General features: G+C 41.4%; 1 protein-coding gene across 17 annotated transcripts in view; it reads left to right on the plus strand.

Moving 5' to 3' along the window:
- The window catches only part of LOC109481190 (dystrophin-like), a 204793-nt gene that overhangs the window by 39952 nt on the left and 144758 nt on the right, over nt 1-20083 (plus strand). For 16 of the 17 annotated variants that reach the window (XM_019783695.1, XM_019783706.1, XM_019783708.1 and 13 more), the window contains 18 exons: nt 2955-3047; nt 5199-5276; nt 8253-8437; nt 8667-8747; nt 9006-9121; nt 10330-10472; nt 10895-11110; nt 12193-12375; nt 13015-13196; nt 13768-13918; nt 14906-14996; nt 15552-15790; nt 16051-16233; nt 17250-17398; nt 17707-18148; nt 18551-18731; nt 19088-19233; nt 19843-20055. In XM_019783695.1, coding sequence (XP_019639254.1) covers nt 2955-3047; nt 5199-5276; nt 8253-8437; nt 8667-8747; nt 9006-9121; nt 10330-10472; nt 10895-11110; nt 12193-12375; nt 13015-13196; nt 13768-13918; nt 14906-14996; nt 15552-15790; nt 16051-16233; nt 17250-17398; nt 17707-18148; nt 18551-18731; nt 19088-19233; nt 19843-20055 — 3072 coding nt within the window. The remainder of the gene's footprint in view (nt 1-2954; nt 3048-5198; nt 5277-8252; nt 8438-8666; nt 8748-9005; nt 9122-10329; nt 10473-10894; nt 11111-12192; nt 12376-13014; nt 13197-13767; nt 13919-14905; nt 14997-15551; nt 15791-16050; nt 16234-17249; nt 17399-17706; nt 18149-18550; nt 18732-19087; nt 19234-19842; nt 20056-20083) is intronic. The other variant, XM_019783697.1, reaches the window with a different exon arrangement.

Genomic DNA, 20083 nt, shown 5'->3' on the forward strand with positions numbered 1-20083 from the left:
TGTTGTCACCCATTGCTTACTCAAAGTTTGAGTCAAACAGTTCAACCTGTCCACTACTTGCAAGGAGAGAGAAATACTAGTACCCTATGCAGTAGACAGTAGACATCCTATCAATGCAGATTCTAGAAGGAAATCCATATCGATAAGTTAAAAATGCACTTTCTTGGTAGCACCATTTGATAAAAGCCAAAATTGCTGAAGTTTCCCACATTTGCGATGTTTTAGAGTTGAAGCCTCTCTTGACTCAGCATTTATGTCTCTGTTAATTGCCAATCCTAGACAAGTGTATTAGATACAGGAGGCAATCAATAAGGATATGGTTCAGTTTGTCTCCCTGAGGCATAGTAAACCATAAAGTCTCCTACTTTGATTGATTTTTACCTAGAGTACACATGGAGGCAACAGGTACAATGTAACGGGGCAGTCCAGTCGATAAAAGTACATCTCTGATTACACAGTCTGGTATCTGAGTTTCCTGTACTGTTAGGTACATGTACGTGTAGTATTGATTATGCAACTTGTAGCCATAAAGTAAGTCATTACTGGTGATATAAGGTATGGGTGTAATTTGTGGTAGAAGATACTGTTGCAGGCTATGAGCACTTAGTACTTAAAATAGCACGAAGTAATATGTACAAAGTTATAAAACGGCGGTGTAAAAGTTCAACTTGGTCATGAATGTGATTTATGTATGATATAAATCTGTAAGTATCAGAAGTCTTTGGAAATTGTTGAAAGTTAATACAAAAGTTATGGCACTTTTTATTGCTTTATCAATTTTGCTGTGGTCATAGACCATTCATTATATGATTTAAGATATTGATGTTGAGCACTTTTACAGTTACTAAACTTAGCATCAAGAATTCTGCCTTGATTTCGAAGTATTTTCATGGAAATTTACGACAAGGCCCAGCGATAAATCGAGGAAAATGTGCGTTAGCGACAGTGGGAGATTTTATTTGCCGGGCCATGTGTGGAGGACAGTTGCACAACACTGACAAACATTAGTCAAATTTACCCTTGGCGCCCTGACACACCTACAGACATATTTACATTCACCAAGTGTTGATGCTTGACATTTCTAGAGCTAGCAGTGTGGCCTCTTCACTACTCTGTAATTCAGAGTTTGTGACGTCACGATAATTTATAGCTATTGAAAAGTGATGTATGGGCCTGACTGTTGGTGTTTGTTGTGCTTAAGTGTCTTGTTTGCCCACATTTGTTGATATATTTGACGACCAATTACACACAAGATGATACACTTTTAAAACGGAGAGGGATTACAGGTTCATTCATGTCAAGCCATTTGATTGGCATTTTCAGCATTTTATAAGTGTAAATGTGTCTTTCAGACGTTCCCATTGAATATCTTTATTGTTCAGGTGCCTTCAATGCCAAATTGTACTAAATTGTGACATCCATGCACTTACAGTTACATGGTTCAATCCATGATTTCACTCTAGATAAAGTCTAATACAAGCAACAGTACTGAAGGGTGTTCAAATTTAGCTTTATTATAGGCATGCTTTCAATGGATGAAATATGGCATGTACGCTGTGTTAGTCCTAAGATTTACATTACGTGCAAACAGTGGGTTACAGAGAAGTGCTGCATGTTTGAGTAGGCTGGGGTATTGTTTGGTTGGCCTGAAAACGTGTGAAGGGTTGACCAATATTGTCTGTCTCGTTCAAGGGGCAGGCAGGGTTAAAAAAAAAGCCGAAACATCTGAACCTTTTGCAAGACTGTTTGCCTGTCTTTGTAACACTTCACGTAGGGCTTTTAATGGATTAAGAAAGAGTCAGTTCCATTGTGCTATTTCAAAGACTGAAAGAATGATACATTAGACTAGTAGAAGTCGTGATTTCATCAGTAGAAACATAAAGCCTTGGCCTTTTATCCTTAGGCAACAGTTGACCTACAGACTTATATAGAAGTTGTCCTCTGGCCAGGATGTATTTTAAGGACAAGTTATCTAAGGCAGGATGAAATGCATCCAGTACTAGACTCTGTGGCACCCTTTGGCCCATAGATCATCACCCAGAATTTCATACAGAGATGATATCTAGATTAAAAAGTAAGCCTGTGATGACATTTGAAGACATAATTAATTTAATCTCAGGTCTTCCCTGAATCATAAAGGAAGTGATTTAAGGTGATGAATCCTGGAGTAAAATGATTGGATGTGGCTGTGGTATGATTTGGTAAAGGTCTATTGCCAGAGCCTGAGAGTACTCTGTATTTGTGAACGGTTACATTGGTGCAAATGACGAGGTATACGCTGCATAAGGATGACTTTTCAAGGATTCAAAGGAACATTGATTTTTTTACCCTACGGGCATTAAATTCGGAATTTCTAACTTTGATGAGCCGCTGTGTTTTAATTGTCAGAAATGAAGCACATTGATGAATGTGTAATGGTGATTGCTATGGTTCATTAGGACCTGTATTTACCAAATAGGCACAATGTAATGGTTGATGGGACATTGACCTAAATACTACATCAACTGTGAAAGGAAGTCATGGTCTTTCCTTTTGTGAAAACAAAGATTTCAGCCTCCTGATGAAAGAACTCATGAATGTTAGGGAAAGTGTAGATTCTGACTGATATTACTAGTACATGTAGTAGTAAATCCTAGCAGTACTATATCAAAATAGATTATTCTAGTGAATAGCTGTATAATGGTAGGATTAGCATAAAAGTGATGGGCAGTTAAATTAATGAAGTGTTCGGTTTAAATGACTGGAAAGGAAGCAATGGAAGATAGTCAATTTGATCTTAAATCCCAAAGGGCATTCTTTACTTTATATATTTGGGAATGAATTGTTTCAAATAAAATACATAAAAATCTCTTGTATGTCTTATAGAGCCTGATAATGATATGAAAGATGCATTCTGATTGTTGATGTTGTAGAAGCAATAATCTAAGAGGATTTTCATTGTGATTTTGTTGCAGGTTGAAGGCCAACAGGTTCGAGAGCTGTTTGAAGATCTGAAGGATGGCACCAAGCTTCTCAGCCTGCTGGAGATCCTCTGTGGAACAAAATTGGTCAGTGTCTGCGTTTCAGACTGTGGACTTACAGTTAGAAAGTTTGTTCTTAGCCTAGCGTGATGTAGCCCCCCTCCCCCAATTGGTTGCCGCTACTAATCTGATGGCATGGCACCCAGGCTAAGCATGATGAGGAAGGAACTTGTAAGTTCATAGGGGTACTAACAGGGGAAAAACTTTGGAGCAGGTAAAAAGGCACAAGTCAGGAAATTTGACAGCTCTGAGATAGATTTTTTATGCCAAATGAACATTTTTTTTTTCATTGTACATTTTGTACTTGTTTTGCACACTCTTTTTGCATGTGTTTTGGACTCTAACAAAGTGTCATCCAACAAACTTGTATCTCAAATTTGCATCTCATTGAAATACAAGTATTTTGGATGACACTTCCTTTTGTTTTTGATGGGCAAACCTAAAATCTTTGTCCCCCCTTCTAAAATCAGATACTTTATTGTTCGTGTATCAATGATTTTCCCTTGTGCTCTTTGGACCTTTCTACGTGATCAATCTACAACTGATATGTGTGAAAAATGGCCACATCATATCGGTAAGCTAAACAACACTTTATCACGGCTTCATCGAACTGTATCCCTGAAAGAATTGGGACGACTTTGGCTTAGCAATTAAGCCCCAGGAAAGTACTGACATCCATCTGGCTCTGCTAGCACCTGGAATGTGGGACAATTAGTACTGGGAACAGCCAGAATGTGAATCTGGAATTCCTTAATTGCTAAGGAAGGTTTTGCGTTTGTCTCACGAAAAGTTTTAAGATGATCTCCTGTCAGTCAGTGTGGTATGGTATCAGGTTTGCTGGTGTCACCAAAGAGAAATAGTTTTATTACTTTATACTTATTAATGGTGACAGCTGAAGAATAATTATAGCATGTATACCTATTGTAGTCTTCAATATTTAGCTGGCAAATTCATCATGAACTTTCAGGACTTATACAAACTTTTTAATCAGTATGCAAGAGCTGAGTTTTCTTCCTTCCTCTGCAATATTAATTAATGGCCATCGTAAGAAATTCCAGACAACGTTCATCTCCTGCTGGTACACACAAAGCAAGATTTGACCAATTACAATGACCTCTTTGACCCTGTGTAATCTTGGTGCCACCAAGGCCCAAGCAGTATTGACTTATTTATATGTCTCTTCCAATAACCCCGTTTCCAATGTAGATGAGCTAAAGATTTTGCAGTGAACTGAAGTCTAATTGTTGTCTGTGTCACCTTGAGGTCATGGAGGAGATCTGTGATCTACAACAATGATTAATACCTCAATTGTAACATTATATTGTCTCTATAAACTTGAGAAATTGTTGAAGAATTAATTTCTGATCCTAAAAGTCTCTTCGTGAACAAGTAAATTTTCTTGCTCAGCAATATTAAGAACAGGAACTGTTAATTTTCTCGAGGTGTGCAGAGATTTACTCTCAGCCTAAGTCCCAAGAAACATTGGAGACTTGCAAAGTGCCGACACGGAGACTTGATATACTGTAATGTTATTAGGTAGAGGATTTCTTTATTGCTCCCTGTCCCTATGTAGATTATGAGGAAATCACTCAGCGCAATCAGTCAAAGTGGTCCCCCTGGGTAAATGTTATTGCAGCCAGTAGATATCACTGCTTCCTTTTACAGTCTACGGTTGAGGGCTGTTTGTGACAATCCATAAGGATTATATGGAGACCGAGTAGTTTGCGCTGTCCCAATTTCACTTCCTTTACCCATTTAATATGCCGCGCTCTAGCTTGCCTCTGCCTGTTTGCACTGGCAATGCAGAGTGGCAGTGAATACGGTGTAGGTAAGGACTTGAGTTCTGGTCACACTTGTTGTGTAAATTGCAAGCTGAGGGCAGTATTGGGATAATTGTGTACGTGTCATACAAAATTCAGCTGACTTGTTACCGAAAAGATCCTTGCTGGCGGTGTTTCTGTCACAAGCTGCTTTCAAATTTGTGTGACGATCTACAACACATTTGACAGTGCCATTACAGCAAACAACTAACTTGTCTGTCAGTTTGTGGTGACTTCTGTGATGTCCTTACTGACAGGTAAGTACGATACATGCTCGTGAAGAATGGTATGTCCAATCTGTAATGCTTGCCCCTGTTGTGCGGAATTAACGCAGTACCATTTCATTTTCTTCCTCCAGGCTCGCGAGAAGGGTCGTATGAGAGTACATTACCTGAATAACGTCAATCGAGCACTGCAAGTACTAGACAAGCATAACGTGAGTATACCTCTACCTTCTTGGATTGTCATGTCATAAGAAAGGTAGCCCATCTTCTAAATTTTGTAAGAAGGCATATCCAAGGTGTCTTGAAGATAACACTAAACATTGAACATGGTATAAGTGAAAATCATTTCTTTATAAACATTGACAGAAAAAGAATTTCAAGTGGAGAAAAAAAGCTTCAGGAAGATTTAGATTATGAAGCTTGAATGACATTGTTTGAAATCACAGGTAAAAGGCATTTATTATTGAAAAATCTGTAGCTCTATTTCTACAGATTAGCTGGGTTTAGCAACATTAATTAACTTAAAGAAAAGCATAAATATCTATTTATCAGTTTTTTTTAGTGTCATAAGCCAGCCAACTACATTTTCAGATAAATTGCATATGTGATCCACAAAATCCAGTTCGTCTGGCCTCAGATGTCTTCACTAGTCTATAAAAGTGCAGGCCTGAGTGCCTGTGGAAATAGGTCAGCAGACGAGAAGAGGTGTGATTAAAATCACCAGGTCCTACATTCTGATAAATGATCAATATCCAGACAGGCAAAGCCATATGCCCCCACCTGCCTATTGAGCGACTTGCAGGAACTGGTAAATTGAAATTTCATACACAACACTAGTTTGAGAAACCCTGCAAATACCTCATGTAAGGGGAACGCATAGCTCAGGTAAACCATTTCAAGTTGCTCAAGTAAGCCGTTTCACACTTCATAAACCAATGTTCTGCCAAAATGACTGACACCCCCAGAGAATTCTGTCAAATGGTTGGCATGCTCGAACATGGATATTGAACTGGAAGAGGCCATAAATGATGGTATGTTCTTACAGAAAATTACGGAAGTTTGAATTACTTTGGTTGCTCAAATTAAGATAAGTTTGCTGCACAAAATCCAAAGCTTGCAGTATTGATTGAATTTGTGATGAAAATAACAGTAGTAATGCAATCGGAAAACAGAAGATTATGTTTGAAGTGTAGAGAAAACCTTAAACTTAAAAGCACCACAAAGATTACAGAATCTGTGGTATCTTAGAGCTGTTCATCGTGATTGTATTGACCAGCTCTGTTAAAGATTTCTCTTCAGTGGGAATGACAAAGAGTTTGGCTCCTATGGAGAGACAAGATCTAATTTCTGATCCAATTTCCATTGCCATTTTCAATTTGCAGTCGAAGGCTGAGGTTTAGCATGGGTGCTTAGTCTTGGTCTCTCGCCAAAGGATTCCAGCAGCGTGCTTCAATCCCGCTGACCAGTTGGTCCTCGATTTGATCGATTTTCCATTCATCTGGATCATAACAACTGGCCGTTCAGGCCGCTAATAGACGATCGCTTGTGAAAGTAATAGCTGCGGCCATTGAAGTTCAAGTGCTGATATGTTATTCCACGTCTGATGAATTGAGAACCTTAGCCCGGGATTTGGGGCAAATGTTGTTTTGGAACCGGATACATCGGAAGAGGATGTAATATCCGTATTTCAATGTCTTCTTTGTTACTTCGTTTCTGCCAAAGTAAATGCTTTGTACCTTTGTTCCAACAGATGGGAACGGGTAAAGCTTGATTTTTTTGGCAAAGCCGAACTTCCTTTCAAAAGTTAGTTGTAAATTCCATGTGAAGGTGTAGCATTTCTGGGAGAAAAAATGTTCACAAAGCGAACCAATCTTCTGCCCAAATGAAAGGAATTTTTGTATTCCTGCTAAAGTCTTACCCTAAGCCGAAAGCATTATTTCTCTTCTGGTTGGTTCTGTCCCAGACTGGTTGAATATTGTACTGAATCAAAAGGATCCACGACAAATGTGGTCCTAATCCATAGATCATTTCATCTGACCGCACCATAAGAGATATCATCAAAGGCATGGTAGTACAGATGTCAAACTTCATATCCTGTCTTCAGGCCTTACTCCTTACCAGGAGTTGGCTTTTCTCCACCTTTTCCATTTCCCCAATTGGTCCCTGAGGATTTATAGAAGTGGCTAGTGACACAGGGAAGAAGCCTGGTCCTCTTGCCAATGTCTACTGAAGCACTTCCTCCTGTGCCCTGTCAGTCTGGTCTATACATCTTCCCTAGGCAGTAACACATGGGTAGAACAGATCCCTTTTAATTAAACCTGGATACAAGAAGTCAGGATGAAATAAAAGGTGGCTATGAGGGTATGGTGGAAAAGTTCACACGAGAAAATACTGTCTGCTTGCAAATGCAAAATGTTCCCCCTTCAGTATTTCAGATTTTTGACAAGAGGCTCAGATTTCTGACGGAGTTCAGGAAAGCATGGTTTAATTCTGTATGTTACTGTATGTTATAATAAAACTTGTTGTACAGATTCAAATCTAGCTGATAATGTGTATTTCCATAAACTGTTTGCAACCAGAAATTGCAAGGTAAAAATAAATCACTGCATGCCACAACATTGGCGATATCTAAAATATGATTTGACATGCCATATGTTACGTGTCCACCCATAAAGGAGTAAACAGTAAATTGAGATCTAAGCCTCCAACTGCCATTAATCAGATTGGAATACTTTAATTCAGGAGGGGATGTGATACAGTATCAGCAGCTATCATCAGGAAATCTGTGGCCTTTTGAAGTATAAAGACATTAGCAGACTGGGATGGGTAAGGACTTGTAATGACAAGGTCAAGGATAAAAGCACATGAGAGGGATTGATGTGTCAAGATATGGTTTGTTATTACATGCGGTACTTAGTATGGAACCGCCTCTCTGGTCTATAGTGACGTAAATGGAGGCAGTAGGGCATTGCTGAATATTCATTGCTTGTGTGTGACAAGGTTTGTTCTTTTGCAAGTCCTCTCTATGTCATTATTTTGTGTTTTCTCATGAACAATCTTAACATTCAACTTGATCTTGACATTTTCCAAAGTTAAGTCAATCACTGACAGGGTCTTGGTTTAGAGCATACTTTTTTATTGTGTACACACAAGCTTAATGTGTCTCTCTCTCTTCAATGTTTCCACAGGTTAAGTTAGTTAATATCAGTAGCAACGATATCGTAGACGGGAACCCCAAGCTGACTCTGGGCTTGGTTTGGAGCATCATTCTCCACTGGCAGGTGAAGGATGTTATGAAAGACGTGATGGCTGACCTACAGCAAAGTAACCTGGAGAAGACTCTCCTCGCCTGGTGCAGGCAAACCACTCAGGGGTGAGTCAAGGAATGAATGAATGAATGAACAAATAGATGGAGGAAGGAAGGAGTAGTTTTGTCTTGAAATGTTTTGTGACATACAGTACTGTTATGTCCAAAAGGTTAGAAGTAAATGGGTAGTTATGAAATTTTTGAAAAGTATGTAAAGATTGTGTTTTGTAAAATAGTTTTGTTTTGGCATGTTTTAGTTACTGTAGATTGATGTTTGTTTGTTTTTCTCTTGCAGGTATAGAAGTGTAGACATTGTTAACTTCACTAGTAGCTGGAGGGATGGGTATGCCTTCAATGCACTCATCCATAAGTACAGGTAAGTCTGTTGCATTGTACTACAGTTAGTTCTGATAACATTTTGTCGTTATGATAACTTAATTCCCAGTAGTAAAAGTCTTTCATGTAAATCATGATGATAGGAATAATGACATGCAGGAAAAAAAGTTGTGCTTGATTCTGACTACCACTAGAATTATCTATATCTGTACTATACAATGAATATGGCACTTTGTAAAGAACAGACTCCATTGAGCAACTCTGTTGACCAAACCTTGTGTCTCCCTTCCCTCCCCAGGCCAGACCTGTTTGATTATAATATCCTGTCCAAGATGGGCACAGAGAAGAGGTTGGACCATGCCTTCAAGGTGGCCCACGAGCACCTCAACATTGACAGACTCTTGGATCCTGAAGGTTAGATCACTTTTCTCCGTAATTTCTTGTAACTGTATTAGTGTAGCCGGTATAACCGCCCTTCGGCGTAACACAAAAGCTTCACAGGCACGCGGCATGGCAGCAGCTAGCTATATCACACCGAACGACTTGTTACACTCAATCTTTGCACATTTAATTGGAGGAGTTGTTTAAAGCTTTCCAGTGATGATGCCCCAACTGTGCTTGGTGGCAACAACTGTATCTATCTTAGTTGAATACCCAGTTTTACAAGCAAATGCCTAGTGTGAATGTGAGAATCCAACTTCCACACTGCATGGGGAGTCAGACTTTGAACATCTGAAAGAACACACCACTGAAACATGTTAAGAGCTTGTTGTTTTGTAGGTTTTAAATTTCGTGCTAGGGAATGGCAGCTTAGCTCAAATCTTCAGAGCAAGTCCATGCAGTATTTCAGTTATGCAGTCCCTAGAGGAGGTGTCAGCTGCAACATGGCATGAACTTGAAACATCAGCAAAGAAAGACACAATATACCAACTTCATGGAAAAGACATAATATTTTGAAAGTCTCAACAGTAGTTTTGAGCAGGGATTACATCATAAACTGTGACATCACATCTGTTTACAAGAATGTAAGATTATGTAAAGAACCTTTGGCCTAAATAATATTGGAATCAAGTAACTGTAACCCAGTACCTTCAGGGACAAGTTCAAGCAGATGGTATTTGTCTGATAACTTGGAGTAGGCAGGGGTCAAGGCAATGGAAATGATAACACCCCTCTAATGAGTTACAGACAACCTTGAGCCTAGATTTGCAGGAGTTAGGCAGAGTCATGTGTGGAGGAAAGATATACAAAGAAAGAAACAGTGGTGCCAGCCAAACTTGGTGTTATTTGAGAGACATAGCATTGGCAAAGTAAAGGTGCTCTGGGGACAGGCTCAAAAAGATTGTAACCCTTTCCCTACTAACTTACACTGTAAGGATTTAATCATCTTAGATGAAGATAGTGTCTAGCACCAGTTGCCTCCAGCCTTTTGTGTCTGATACAAGTTTGTATAAATGAGCCCACAGGTATAAGAAATTATGAAATTTGGAAAGTTTTCCTTCTACAGTAAAGTTACTTTTTTTTGCTACAACTTCATTTTCATGTTAATATTGAAGGCTTATGCATCAGTTGTATGAAGAAAACCTTAGATTTAATCATGATTGTTTTTGTTTTTGTGACAGATGTGAATGTGGAAATTCCTGACAAGAAGTCCATCATCATGTATGTGACGCTGTTCTTCCAAGTGTTGCCGCACCAGAAAATCACCCAGGAGGCCATGCAGGAGGCCTTGGAGGTGTCTGCGCCAGGCTATGCTGCCAAGCAGGTTTGTAGTATAATTTTACATCTTAAATCTTTATCTCAGTAACACTTTGAAGCCTTTAACTCTACGTAAGGTGTTATGTAAGGTGGTGGGTGCAGAATTTCATTGTTTATTAATTGTGGGTCTTATGTGATACCTCTTTATACTGCTCTCAGTGCTATTCTCTCAGATTGGTTGCCAGTTTCATAGAAAAACCTTTAAGGCATTCTTTACCCCTTCTTGCCAAAATGACAGATTGATGAATATTGAATTTGAGATTAATACAAACCACTTGTTTCCTATGTAGTATTTCATCAAAGTAAAAGGTTTTGGAAAGTGTGAATGATTGCAACTCTTCAAACGTTTTTGTCTCTGCTCTGATGGGAAAGCACTGAAAGCCAGGGGCAGTGTTGAAGCTGTACTGTAATTCTTGCACAATTCCACAGAGGGCGCTAAAGACTGTGAGCAACAAGCAGGAGACAGAAGTATTGGTGGATGGTACCGTGACCAAAACCTCGACGGTCACCATCCAACGGAACGAAAGCCAGGTCGTGGTCAAACAGGAAGTAGTGACCACCAAGGTCAAACAACAGGAAGTGAAACAAGAAGTTCACGTCAAACCTGAAGTACATCAAGTCAAACAAGAAGTTCAGCAAGTCAAGGTTATTCAGCCAAGGATTTCTGATCTCTCCGTGTGTTTTTTCCTCCCATCTTTCAGTCCCTATCCCCGAGGCTTGTGAAGGTCACAGAAAGTCCTTTTGAATTGAGAGACCTCCTTAAACGAGTCTTAACACTTTGACATATTCTTCAAAGGATTGCCAAAAGCTAGTTTAGTCAAAGTTTGACAGATATGTTGCCATTTTCAATATTAAATTCTTTCAGTTTTTGAAATATGGACAAAATTTTGTACTATTCTGAACTGGTTTGTCTCAAAATCATCTTAAAACATTTGGTTTACCAAAAGAAGTTGAAACGTTTCCAAGTGGACGACCTGCCGAGATGACCTTCACTTGCCCTTGAATGGAGTCTCTCATGGCCACTTGTTTTTGCAGCCCTCACCCTCCATTCCAGTGGTGCGTTCTTGTGCTGTGGGGTGCCGACAAAGCCGTCCTGTCGCCTCGTCTTGCTCCTGTCACTGCTGCTGCTGCTCTAGAGCGTAGAAACTGCCGCGTCATTTTTGCCTTCGCTCCTGTTTCGCAATGATGTTGCAATTTTGCAAACTGTCGTACATCAGACTAAATGAATCCTCTCATGCATACTTCATACCATGCCAAATTTGAATGATACCAAAAATACCAAACCCATATTGAAGTCCATGTCCTGCTACCTAAATCTGGTTTTAATTCATTAAATTAAATAAAATTTCATTGTTGTTCTTCAAATAATCAGAATGCTGTTGAATTAAGAAAAGCCATATTGTGCCCAATGTACTATTAAGCCATTTACACCAAATATGAAAGAAATCACAAGGTCCAAAAGGACACTTAATCGCTCATGATATATTACACTTTTGGAAAACTTTGAGCAGATTGTTTGCTCCTCATGCTTCAATAAATTATTTACAGTTAAAACAAAAAGTTTGAATGAAAGTTAGTCTGTGATGGTGTAAAGATTTGTACATTCAGGTCAATTCCAAACTGAAGGATCAGACTGATCAAAAGCTTTTAATTTTGAGTTTGGAAATTGAGTATAAAATCCTTGTACAGTCTTAGTGATGAGTTTTGGTGTTGTTTTTGTTGTACAGCAGACTGCGGGCGCCCCCCGTGCAAGCCCTGCCCGCCAGCGCAGCGGGGTGGACCTGGGAGCGTACCAGAACGCCCTGGAGGAGGTCCTGGCCTGGCTGCTGGCTGCCGAGGAGAAACTCCAGCACCAGGGAGACATCTCTGACCTGGTGGACGATGTGAAGGACCAGTTCCACGAACACGAGGTAGGGGTCTTGGGTCTCATGTTTTGGGTTTGCTGTACTTACATTTTACTTGAGAAGACAGCTAGACTATCTCAACAATGCATTCAGCTTGCCATCTTATGACAATTGTAAGTGATAGGTGCAATGGCCAAGTGAGTAGAGTGTTCGCCTTGCATTCAATAGGCGATCCCCGACTGAGTCATACCAAAGACTTTAGTACTGCTGTCCCTGCTTTGCCTGCACTCACCATTTGGTAGAGAATATGGTAGTAAACACACACCACTACAAGTGGACTAGCCCCCCGCTGTAGTGATTGCACTACTGTGTGGCCCAAGGGCTATTGAATCAGAGATGGGTGCCGCCCTATGCACCACTTTGTGAAGGAAGAAATTTTTAACAGCATATGTGACCAGGCCCTAATGAAATACACTTAGCCTGTAATAAGGTCCCCTTATGTAATCTGAAGCTGATGATCCCTGTTGTTGGTACTTGCAGAGTTTCATGATGGAGCTGACGTCTATCTCAAAAATGCATTCAGCTTGCCATATTACAATGATTGTATGGCATATGTGACCAGGCTTCAACAAAAGCTACTTAGCTTGTAATAAGGTCCCCTTTATCTAATCTGAAGCTGATTATCCCTGTTGTTGCTGCCTGCAGAGTTTTATGATGGAGCTGACGTCGCACCAGAGCCGTGTGGGCAGCGTGCTGCAGGCCGGGAACCAGCTCATCATGGAAGGGAAGATCACGGAGGACGAGGAGAACGAGATCCGAGAGCAGATGAGCCTGCTGAACAGCCGCTGGGAGGTCCTCCGCGTACAGTCCATGGACAGGCAATCCAAGTGAGAAGCTACTGTTTTTGCCTACTTCCTTATACTGTAGAACCCTATTAGATGATAGCTTAGATGCATGGAATATATGGAAGAAAGAGAAGTAACAGTACAAGCAGGGCTCTAGTCAGCACCAGTTTTTCCGCCAATTGCAGGAACTTTAAGGTGTGTGACGGAAATTTTTTTAAACCAATCTGTCAACCTTGATGGACAAAATTGACAAAAACCTTGGGTAAAAATATAACAACATCCAAAGGACCATCAACAACTTCTCTCAACCTCATGGTTTGCTTCTCAAAATGTGGGAAATTGCATTTTTAGATGCTTTGGAGTGATTTCATATTGGAGTGAAGATTGTGGGATCTACTTTTGTACATTGTTCTGCAATAGCAATATACCTTAATGTTATTGTGTACTTACCTGAATTACACCATTTAAAGATTCTGATGGTCTCTCACAGCTGTTATATTTCACTGTAAGATATCATTTCCACAGACACTGCATTAATGTACTGGTGGTCTCACACAGATGTTTCCATTCACCATGTCCTAATGTTCGTTCCACTGTTGTGTTTGACCTTCAGGCTTCACGAGGTGCTGATGAACTTGCAGCAGAAGCAGCTGGACCAGCTGGACGCCTGGCTGTCCGGCACGGAACAGAGGATCAAGGTCATGGACACGCAGGGCATCGGCCCTGACCTTGACCAGGTCCGCAGGCAGGTGGAAGAACACAAGGTAGGTTGCCATGATGTTCCTGAAGGTCATTTGAAGGATGCTAAGACAAAACAAGTGAGTTTCATGTTTAAAGAGAGGGTTGTGGTGATAGACAGGACAGTGGTGATCAAATGTTGAAATCAGTTTCTAAAAGTTGAGACAGTGTAATCCTCATCTATGTCATGATTTTATATGTCAAGATTTTCCATCTCCTTCTGCATCTCTACTCAACTCTATACAAGTCATTTTGGTACGGCTGTAAGAGGTATGTCAGACAGTATAGTCGACGTCTGAGGCACACAGACAGAGACAGATTAGTGGGGGTGAGATGAGTATTTCCTTGTTTGTTGTGTATACTGGTTTTGCTATGGGGTCACACATACCAGCCATACAAGTCAAAGACACGTGGAGTCCAATTACTGTAAGCCATGGCTTTGGCCAAAGGCAAAGCAACAGTGTCTACCAGCTGTTTGTTGTGTACACAACTCTTAAAGCAATTTCTGTCACAGAAGGCTAGCACCGTGGTGTCTTTTGACATGCAAGATGAAAGGCAGGGAAAGATAAAGATCTGTTCCAGAGAAGTTTTTTTGGCTAGAACTGTAAAACAGGTGGTTGGCACCACATTGAATACTTGACATGTTTCTTCCTTGCACAACCGTGTTGTAGACCAAGGCCAAACTATGAATAGAAGTGAGGTTGATGATTTGCAATCCTCTGAAAAGACTTAGAGTAGTACTAACAGTGAGTCTGTGAACACATCTGGGAAGAGTAGGAGCAAGTCAAACTTTTGCCTGCAAGATTTGCTGGAGTTGTACTATGTACTACTACGCACTGGGAGCAAAGCATTGTGTATTCTGACTCTTCTCTACCAAAGATCGAAAAAAGACAACTGCTTTTCTGCAACTGTCTCCATACACCCTGTAGTAACATGTGCAAGAAAGGTTTCCAATAGAGGAAGAAAGTACATGTTTTAAAGGCTTAAAATGAAATTTTCTTGTTTTCTTCCAGACCCTTCAGGAGGGCCTGGAGACCCAGCAGCTTCAGGTGAACTCCCTGACTCATATGGTGGTGGTGGTAGATGAAAACAGCCCTGAGAACGGTTAGTGATGACTGTGCACAGTCAAGTGTGGTCTGACCCCTCAGCTGTCCTGCTGATGTGATGTACATCTTGTAGACCTTCCCTCTTAGAGATGTGTCTGTGTCCATGTATTTTCTGTCTAGTAAGCTTTGTATGTTTGCATGTGAGTATACCAGGAGGAAGATAACTAGTCTGATGACCTGTAAAGAAGACTGTAATGCAAAGCGTCCGTGACATTACCTTTTCTTTGAGGCTAGATAACTCCAGGAGCATTCTGTGTATTCTTTGAACAAAATGGACAAGTTTTTTGTTGTGTGCTTTCAATATAAGTTTACTAATGACAACCCCAGCACTAGGAGACCTGATACAGGAGCAGATTTGATGCTTATTGTGCCATGTCCCCTTCCAGCACAGCTCCAAAACCACTATGTCTGACTGGATAGAATTTTTGTCAACTTACCGTGACCATGTTCCCTCCAGCCACCCAAGCCCTTGAGGCACAGCTCCAAAACCAGTGTCTGTAGCTTCCTGGATAGAAGTTTATTCATTAACTTACTGTGACCATGTTTCCTCCAGCCACACAAGCCCTTGAGGCACAGCTGCAGAACCTTGGCGAGCGGTGGGCCTGGGTGTGTAAGTGGACGGAGGACCGCTGGATGGTGCTGCAGGAGGTCCTGGTGCGCTGGCAGGTCTTCAACCTGGAGCAGATGGACTTCGACGACTGGCTGACCGACAAGGAGGGCGCCCTGCAGACCATGCAGCATGCCAACCTCAACGATCCCAACGTCATTGTTGCACAGGTCAAGAAACTCAAGGTACGAAGATGATGAAGCTTGTATGGAAACTTGTATTAGATTGAAGCTTCTTTGCATCGTAACAGTTTAGGCTAGAGACTTTTGTAGGAGTTTAGGATAGAGATTTTACCTTCAAAACACTTTTTTAACTAATACTTAAAATGTTGTATTCAGAAAAAAACATCAGGAGGAAGTCTGTCTTTTTTGGTGTGTTGTTCATTTTTTTGCTCATTTGTACCATAATGTTGAAATGAAATGTTGCCCCCCTCCCCCACTTGTAGATCTTAGAACACGAAATGGAGGCGAAGCAGCCGACCTTCCAGGTGCTGAGTCAGAAGGCTGCGGAGGTGGTGCAGCACCTGGACCGCTCCTCCTCCGCTGTGGAGGGCATCCAGGGCAAGATCGAGGAGTTCACACAGCGCTGGGACGCCATCGTCCAGAAGATGGAGAACTACAGTAAACTGGTAAAGACGTTGTTATTGCTCGGATGGAAACTTGACGAGCATGTCTGCCATGTTGCATCCCTTTGTGTGCACACAACTCTACCCTCTGACTTGTTCTTATTCTAGTGTTGTGCAGTCAAAATTGGCAAAGGTGAATGCTGAGGGTACCCTTGAAATCTGAACTATGAGTACAAGTGGTCACTATACCAATGCTTGTGTCGAAAGTACCACAATAAAAGTGGTTAAAGTGGCCAATTGATCCTTACCTTGAGATGGTCACCGTACTGGTTTGGCTGTATGTCCAATGTATTGAGTCCCTGAAATAGATTGCCCTCAACAATAACAATACCAGTTGGTGGTTGACTCCTTCCACCCTTGTCTAACTTCCTTGTGACATGTCTTGTGTCTCCTGTGTGTCTACAGGGTTATTTGCATGCTGGCATGCATCTGGTGAGGCAGTTTTTGCTCATTCGCTGCCTTTTGCATGGAATTAAGTCACTGCATTGGTCTTTCTGCACATTTTGAAGTAGAAGCACATCAAATTCTACCCCAGTGCTATTTCTCAAAACAGTCAGCACATTTTGTAATTGCATTTTCAAAAACTGACCAAATCTCATAGGCTCAAGTTGGAAGCAGTACTCTCTTTTGCCCATTTTTTAACATCTTACCTTCTGTGCCTGCACAGTCAACATATATTGAGCCATTGCTCACTTAGAGTAGAAATGTAGTCTTCACTGTTTTGTCATTACATAAATTATCTGCATTGAGCACACCTCAGGGCAAGCCTCAACATGACTGCATGTTTTCCAAAATTGTTCCAGTATTCAACCTGTACTCTAGTGACAGCTGTCTTACTTGTGGAGTCTGTCTTTTGCTGGAAAAGGTTTCATTCCTGTAAGTCCGGTTTTCTACATGTAAATGTCTGCGACCCTGCCTGGCTGCACACTCCCAGTGATACAGAAGCACTGGTACTAACAGGTTCTCCTTCACTCCGCTGCTCCTCCCTGCTTTACTGACGCCACATGTGTTATACAAAGCTCTCCATCCCGCAGATGTCTGCCTCGGCCGCCGTCCCCAAGAAGACCACCACCATCACCGAGACGGTCACCAAGATGACGCAGAAACTGACCCAGAAAGCTCCTCCGCCACCACCACCTAAGAAACCTGTGAGCCAACAGAGACGGAGGTATTGTGATGTCCCTTTCATTGTTTTATCATCAGTCGTGCAATTAGATACTGATACTTTCCAGCATTATTAAAGTAACAACAATTATAATTAAGTTTTAAGATCACTAGAAAACTGAGTTTCCAGATTCTAGATTTATTTTTTTCATTGATCTTTTATGGTCTCAAAGTCTGTGTTACAATTGCTTTAAAGTTTTACAACCAATATTATTGTTTTAGCATGGGTGCTGATACTTTGTAAAAAGTTTGTTGTAAATGTGCACTTATTTTCTCGCGAGTACAAAGGTTGACTTGCTTTTCTTGTGGCAGGTTTGAGAGTGAGATCACAACACTTCTTGCCTGGATCGACGACACAGAAACCCTGCTGTTGTCTCCTGCCTACACCAACCCCGCTACCTCAAACAGCCTGCAGGCTCAGACAGACAAGTTTAACCAGCTGGACGAGAACATCATGTCCTACCAGGGCCGCGTACAGACCATCCAGGAGACTGGCGTCACCCTCATCGAAGAGGAGGACGATAAGATCCAGCTGGAGACGCGCCTGAACACGTTTATGGAGCGCTGGAACGAGATCTGTGTGTTGATCAACGACCGGAAAAGGAAGCTGCAGATGGCGCGGTTGTGTAAGCAGTTCTACACGGAGCTGGAGGTGCTGAGGGAGGTCACCGGTAAGAAGATGGCGTGGCTACAGGAGCAGGACAAGCCCAGCGACGATGCAGTCAAGATAAAACAACAGATGGATGAACTACAGGTGAGCGAGGAGATGTGTATGTGCTGGTCCAGTTAGAAAATTTTAGGTTTTAAAGGGACAAACAGCACATTTATGAAAATTCAATAAGGGTAAGAAGTGACCTTAACTAGCCCTCGGCAAGATTTTAAATGGACTAACCCTAAGTCATAAGATGTAGCACAATTGCCAATAAGTCATGGTCTGAAAGAACTTTTGAAGTTTATTTGCGGACCAGCTGTAGCTAATGCATTAGATACAATGCACATGAATAGCGCCTTCTGTAGAAAAGGCAATGTAATGAAATTAAGATAACTATCCTCCATTTTGGCTCATGAAGCCACCTTTTCATCCTTGTTGCTGACAGCTATTTCAGTGAAAAGCATTTCATATTTGAATTCAACAACTGTTTGTCCCTCCCTCCAGGTTGAGGTGACTGACATGGCGGCCCACAGTGAGCGTGTGGAGCAGCTGAACAGCCTGGGCTCGCAGCTGGCCGACTCCTCGGACCCGCCCAAGAACCTGCAGCAGGACCTGACACAGTTCCAGCTGCAGTGGGAGGAACTGGTGGCCAAGATGGCGGCCAGGGAGAAGGACCTCACCAAAGGTACCGCCCTTCTTCCAGTCCTCCCATCCCTATGAGGAAGTGTGACTATTGGCTGATATGGGAGCTTTGCAAAATTTTTATCTGCAATTAAATGCAGATGTAACCAGCTGCATTTATAGACAATGATAGATGTGAAGAGTTAATGTTTTTTTTCCAAAAAAATTGCTATTTGCTTAGGCAACCTCAAACCTGTGTATTATTGTGAACAGACATGCCATGACTACATTATTGAAGTATAGTTGTAGTTGTGTCTTTGATTTCTACAGCCATAGTAGTAGGCCAAGGATAATTTTGTTCTTTCAGTTGTATTCTTTTGTAAGATATAACTGTTTGTATTTTTGTGTTGTCTACTGCAGCTCTGGAGCAGGCCCCTCCTAAACAGTTCCTGGAGGCCATGAAGGCCCTGACCCAGTGGATCGACAATGTAGAGTCACTCCTGACCACTGAGAAATTTTACATTGCCGACATCCCGACCATGAAGGACCAGCAACAGAAGTTCAAGGTAACACAAATTTGCGTCATGTCAACATCCACAGTGACTGTTTTTATCAGTTTCAGCAGATATGCAGCCCAACTAGTCAGAAACTGTTAAAGGTTATTACTAGATTATGATCTGAAAACACAGACACTGTAGCCCAATTGTTGCCAGCACAGGATCACATTTAGTTATTAGTGAAACATTGATTGGATTACATGATGGAAACACTTTACTTACTGTGTAGCTATTGGAGATAGGTACTCCAAATCATATTAGATCGTGTCTGCTAGAGGTGAGGTAATAAATGAGTAGTGCTGTATTGGTGTCGTGAATAATGTTGCAGGAAAGTATTAGATAATGGCACCACCAACTTCCAAAAATGCTAGGTCCTTTTATGTAGTATTGACATGCTTGAACAAGAGCTATATCTCTCTGCCACTGAGAAATAATGTCCAAAACACAAGATAACAAAACAAGGAGTGTTGTATGTAGTACCAAAGAAATCTACCAATCAAAAATGACCTACCTACAAATTTAACTGTACATCATTAAGATCAATGTACACCTTCTCTAGGTATGCAGCTCACAACCAAACAGACCAGAAGGTAATAAACAAGTACCTGTTGTTCCCAGGAGGTGCAGCAGGCGCTGAAGGACCAGCAGAAGAGTCTGGACTTCGTGAACACGACGGGGAAACAGGTTGTGGAGAGCTCACCGCCTGACCGCGCCCGTAGCCTGCAGAAGGAGCTGAATGGCCTGAATGAGCGCTGGAGCAACGTCTGCGCCATGACCGAGGACAGGCTGGAACACCTAGACAAGGGGGTCGAGCTCCTCACGCAATATCAGGTAAAGAAATTGCTCCCTTGAAAGCTTG

The sequence above is a fragment of the Branchiostoma belcheri genome, unplaced genomic scaffold, assembly GCF_001625305.1.
Source record: "Branchiostoma belcheri isolate BF01 breed outbred unplaced genomic scaffold, Haploidv18h27 scaffold54, whole genome shotgun sequence".
NCBI classification, from domain to species: domain Eukaryota; kingdom Metazoa; phylum Chordata; class Leptocardii; order Amphioxiformes; family Branchiostomatidae; genus Branchiostoma; species Branchiostoma belcheri.